The sequence below is a fragment of the Haplochromis burtoni genome, unplaced genomic scaffold (genome assembly GCF_018398535.1).
Source record: "Haplochromis burtoni strain Fernald_Lab_line unplaced genomic scaffold, NCSU_Asbu1 Contig_1131, whole genome shotgun sequence".
NCBI lineage: Eukaryota > Metazoa > Chordata > Actinopteri > Cichliformes > Cichlidae > Haplochromis > Haplochromis burtoni.
The window spans coordinates 17,543-23,621 of NW_024583492.1; the positions used below are offsets into that span (position 1 = coordinate 17,543).

The window sequence follows — 6,079 nt, forward strand, 5'->3', positions numbered from 1 at the left end:
TTTATTAAACTTTGTTTGGTCTCACCTGAGCTGCTCTCTGACAGCCTCAGCATCAGATCAGGTCTGTTCATGTCTGTTAAAACCTCCACCTCCACAGACTCTTCACTGCATGTCTTCACAATCAGTTGAACTACATCAGCTCTGTCTGCTGTCTCCAGCTGGGATGCTGGGATTTTCTGGAAGCCTCTCTTTGTTACTCTCTGCTGCAGGACTCTCTTAAAATGTTCAAGCTCACTGAAACTGAAATTTTCCGGTGTTTCCAGAAGTTTCTCCTTCACTGATGTCATGGATGCTTCCTGGTGGATTAAAATTCATTAGAGCTTAATGATGTAATATTTCCACTGTGATAAATAAATAATATAACTTCTGTTTTGTAACACAGTTACATATATTAGGGTGTTTTTACTTGTGATGAAATCAGATTGACTTCAAAATGAATAAATGAAATTCCTCCACATGTTTTCGTGTTTGTATCACCACAGGACAGTCCAATACACTAATATTTATACATTGTAAAAAAATGTTTTTTAAAAGGTTCTTATTAAGATAAGAATAATGTTTAACCTGTAACTAAAATAAAAACTGTGTAGAGTGAAGTGTGTCTGATGTGACTTTACTCACTGTGTGGAACAGTGAAGGCTGACGCTTTTCTGAGGAAACAGAAAACAGAAAATGACTGAATAATTCAAAACTACTGTAAACATCATAACAATCGAAAGAGAGAAACAAATGTCATCATTACCACCCATTAAACACCAAAAACCCTCACATGCACAACCTTACCAGTTATTAAACTGTTCAAATCCTAAAAATAACTTTCAATGCTGATAAACTGTAACTGTGTGTGTCAGAAGTGTTTCAGCTCAATGCTGATTGATCAGAGAGAGAGAAGCTGGATTCAGATCGGGTCTGTTGTGTTTCCCGTTTAATTTAATGTTTGTTATTGTTGATTAAAAGTTATTTAAACAAGTTTATTGTAAATTGTGAAAATCTATTTTTAAAACATTTGTTTGGTCTCACCTGAGCTGCTCTCTGACAGCCTCAGCATCAGATCAGGTCTGTTCATGTCTGTTAAAACCTCCATGGTCGCCTCCACAGACTGATGACCAAGTTCATCCACCATCAGATCCACAAGGTCTTCTGTCCTGTTTGGATACATCTGTATTTGTGGCAGGCTCATCTTAAAGCACGTGAACGGCAGCAACAGAATAAATTTCCCGAGATCTTTTTGACTGAATTCATTCAGTGTTTCCAAGAGAATCTGTCTAACAGCTTCCAGTTCTTTTTCCTGAAAAACCAAAATAATAAGTTACTGTATAATATCTCTGAGGAAATTCAGTGATTGAAATCTTTAATTCGTTCAGTGTAACTTTAGTAGAAATATCAAATATGAATAAAAAACAACTTCATTAATATTAATATTTTTCAGAATAATCACTGAAATTACAGCTTTTAAAGATAAACAGAAATCTAAAGATGTCATTTCCTGGTTTTATCGTCAGTAGTAGATCCTTCACTCTGTCGTCAGTGGAAACATTATTGCTGCAGACTCCACATTAACACTGTGAGAAGCATCCAGTTTCAAAGATGCTTTGTCTGTTTCATCGTGTTTAATGTTCAAGATGAGGATGATTTACAGCCTGAATCTACTGAATGAAAGCTGAGTTAGAGTCACACTCACTCTCTTCAACAGTGCAGCTCCATGTTCATCCACAGAGTGTTTCTCTGAGGAGGAAAGACATTTACCATCAACTCTGAGGATTCAAACATCATCACACATCCAAGTAGAATCAGCCTTCAGACGACACAGATGATTCAAATGGAAAAAGTAACAAAAAAATACAGTAAAAAAACACATTCATCCTAAGGTTGCAGTAATCACAGAGAGACTGAGTACATCTGTCCTTCGTGTATAATAAGCAAACACTCACATCCACACCTACAATTTATAACCACCAATAAATCCATTAGACATCTGATGATATCTATAAGTCAGAATGGTCAGAGTATTGATCTGATATTTCATAGATTTTACTTTGTTGATGACACAGAGTTTACACTCATGCATGTTGGTCTTACCTCTGGATGCTGAGCTGCTCTCTGGTAACTTCTGCACCAGATCAGTTCTGTTCATGTGCATGAAGAAGTCTCTGATCACCTCCACAGACTGCAGACCAAGTTCATCCACCACCAGATTCACTATATCTGCTCTGGTTGATAGTTTATTTAACCACGTTGAAGAATATAACAAGTTCCTCAAATGAAAAATGTTTCGTAGGAATCTCTGAAAGTCCTGAAGTTCATTGTTGTTCAAATTATTCAAATATTCTAAATGCAGATGTTTAACAGCTGCCATTGTTGCCACCTGGAACAGTCAAAACAATCATGGAAGATATATTAATTAATCAGTTTACTCAAATAGTAACTACTCTATTGAGATCAGTATGTTTACCAAAAAAATATGAAGAAGCTATAAAACTGTGATTGTTTTTTCTGACTTTGAAAAATTTATTCTTCTTTACAGGCTGCAGTTCTTCTCTCACACTGTGCAGATAAAAACTAAAAATTTTCATGATATCAGATTGCCTTTCATTCTTTATTAATATTTGTAAGTAGAATAAAGTTTCCTGTTTAAGCTGAAAGTGTTTGATGTTTTCAGATTTCTCTGTCCTGTTGAAGAGTCAGGACAAATGTACATGCTGACACTTCCTCAGCTCATCCTCAGTGGTAAAGACATCCTGACATTAGTGTTGCAGAAAATTACTGCTGAAGAAGTCAAACTGAATGTGTTGGAAAGGCTGTCAGCTGTGTGGGGGGGCCCCTTGTGGCGAGAGAGCACAGTTGCACTATTGAGCACATGTTCCAGTGATCAGAGTTGGAGCTAACACATAGCAAGAGCCGCCTGGCAGACTGACTCTGCAGGGGATGTCTACACACGGTGTGAGTTGTGTGCGTCGCTAAAGAACTGTGAGTAGACGTGGAGCCATGCCTGAAAAGGACAGTTTTAGTCTTTTATGCCAATTAGACATTTAGTGGATGTAGAAGTGCAATGTGTATCGACCTGTTCGCTATGTGGCTAGTTCATGCTACTAATGCTACCTGTTATGCTACATACCTGCTAGCTGTAAGCTAAACGATTTGGTGTTTGTGATATATTGTTGTTGGGTGTATTGGCAATCAATGTCATGTACTGTAAGGGTTTGGGAGTAGTGTATGAAACTCGTGCATGTAGATGTTCATATAGGAATTCCCATTTGTAGTTCTGGTTAGATTCGAAGAACGCTAATGCATCATAATTCATGACTTAGATGTTTATTACATTCAGTATTCTGTATATGTTCTGTTCACAGACCACACACACCCACACCCCTCACCACTCTGTAAGCCTGCGGTTGCATTACTGTGTTGCTGTACTGTGCTGTTAAGCTGAGGAATCACAGTAAAGACGGTATAACCTTTATCTGTGCGTCCTGTGTGTTCTGACCGACACCCCAAGGTGAACACCACTGCTATTCAGCCAACGCCTATACAGTCCTGGGTTCAACCCAAATTAACAGAATGAAGCTTCAGTTTGTCACAAACATCCAGCAGAAATCATGAGAAAAATGACTCAACATGAGAACTGATGATACTTTAGTCCTCTGACTTTCAGCCTGCTGTCTTGTACTGAATCAGAGATGTGACATGACTCACTTTGTGGATCAGTGCAGAGCGTCGTTCATCCACAGAGTGTTTCTCTGAGGAGAAAAGTGCTCAAAGTCACTCATGACAAACACATTTAACAACTAACTGACAATTATTCAGGAAATATGACTTTGGAAAAATGGACAATATGCAGAATTACACTGAAACCTCCTCAGCAATAATAAACAGTATGAAGGAGTCATTTTTACTCCTCCTCACAAAGTATTTGGATTTAATCTGGTCTCATTTTTATGTATTTATTGAAGTATATTTTTCCAGAACAGCCATAAAATATGTTTTAAAGATGTGTTTTTTGTCTTTATTACAAATATTATTTATAAAGTCAAAGAAGACTTTAGTCAGACGTTTATGAGACATGAAAACAGTTTTATGACTTTAATGAGTTTTGATTTTGTTGTCTTACTTCGAGGCAGTGAGCTGCAGTCTGACAGCCTCTGAGCCAGATCAGTCCTCTTCATCTCCTTTAAGACCTCCATGGTCTTCTCCACTGACTGTTGGCCGTAAGTCTGCACCATCAGAAACACTGTGTCGCTGCAGGTCTGTCTCTGTGTACCACATCCATGAGAAGACTGAGTCATATTTGTCATGATGAATTTGTCGCAGGTTCAGATTGAACTCATGCAGCTCTCGATCATTGAGACCATCCAGAGTTCCAGCAGCAGCTCAATAACAGACTCCATCGTTTCTACCTGGAAAATTCAAAGAAAATGTTCATGAGATAAATGTGACATTTCTCACTTTCAGGTTTGTTTGTTTTCTCATCAACACTTTACAAATGTAGATGTGTTTAGATGACATCATCCATCACATAAGGTGATGATGTCATTGGTCATCTTTGTCACAATGATCACAAACAGCTGATTAACAATTATTCTGCTTCTGTTAACAAGTTCAGGACTTTTCTGACCTGCTGCAGACCTCCCTCACTGCACACGCTCAACTTATCAAACTTTGACTTTTCCAATCAAAATCAAATCCTTTGTTTCTATTGAAGATTTCTATCCTGTGTTTATGAAATGAAAGCTGGATGATCTGAAGTCAGACAGATGTGACATGACTCACTTTGTGGATCAGTGCAGGCCAACGTTCATCCTCAGAGTGTTTCTCTGACAGAAAAGAAAGATTAAAAGCTTCATTCATGACTGATTTAACATCAGTGTTAATAATCACTTCTAAAAAAACACATATTCACACCTAGTCACACTCTCCCTTTATTGATCCCCCAATGGTTTTTTAATGCAACTCCCCTTATAATTATCTACTAGTCACACAAACATACAACTTTCTGACAGTTGGGAAAGGCAACAATACAGCGTGTTTCTCTGCTCCAAGACATCCGCGGTTCCTTTGATTACGGAGCTTCTTCACTCCAATCTTCAAATGTAGGGTTCGTGGATGGATCTTCAGAGACTGTCTATTATTGTGTAGACATTCATAAATAAATAATTTCTTAAGAAATATGCAGGTGGAGTGATCTTTATCAAAAGTAAAAGTTACATTAAGAACTTTAAAAATCTATTGTGTGTGAGGCTGTGTAGTAAAGCTTGCCCTTCTCACCGCGTGTAACAAACCATCTGTTAGGGGTTGTTTGCAGCTATAGAGGTAGAAGTATACTTCATGCACTTATCAACATACAGTTTAGAGACTTGCATTATAGTGCACTGGTGCACACTTGGGCATCTTTTATTTAGCATGGTTATACCATTGAGAATTTAGCTATATAAATATGCTCAAGAGTCTATCATATGTTTGACATCCTACTAAAAATTCTAAAATATATATTTTTAAATTTAGAGGAAATGTTTTTGAACAACAAATGTGTCACATTTTAAACAGGGTTGGAATAATCAGCGCTGAGATTATGCGCTGGGTATAACAGACATACTTACCATGTGAAAGGACCGCGGATGTCTTGGAGCAGAGAAACACGCTGTATTGTTGCTTTTCCCGATTGTCAGAAACGCTCTGCGCGGGTAGCAAAGTCGGCTCCAATGCGCCTGCAGGAATCCCTTTGAAAGAAAGGCGTCGCTGCAGCTAGTGTCTCGGGATAGTCAGGCTTGTATTTATATTTGCGTCATTCTGGTGCATTAAAACTAGCAGCCTCTGTGTCCCGCTTGGATCACTATTCTGAAAATTCAGATATTTAAATAAAATGAACGAATCACCTAGAGATAGGAAACCCGTAAAATGAGGTTTGATTAAATTAAACTCTTATGAACAGTGATGAATTCTGCCTCTCTGCTGATTAGGGATGGGTATTGATAAGATTTTCACGATTCCGATTCCATTTTCGATTCTGTTTAACGATTCGATTCTTTATCGATTCTTTTAAAAAAAGGAGAACACTACGGTCGATTAGCTTAGAACTTTGTTT

The 6,079-nt window shown here is 37.8% G+C and overlaps 1 protein-coding gene across 1 annotated transcript; it reads right to left on the reverse strand.

Moving 5' to 3' along the window:
• Nucleotides 1-21: 21 nt before the first annotated feature.
• Nucleotides 22-4,235, reverse strand: LOC102294575 (the record flags this gene model as incomplete). The annotated part of the gene is given in 8 exon segments (XM_042216593.1): nt 22-45; nt 90-296; nt 622-650; nt 1,021-1,288; nt 1,682-1,725; nt 2,080-2,365; nt 3,694-3,737; nt 4,109-4,235. Coding segments are annotated over 8 exon segments (1,029 nt in total), but the record flags the coding sequence as incomplete, so codon positions are not given.
• Between the last annotated feature and the right edge of the window lie 1,844 nt (nt 4,236-6,079).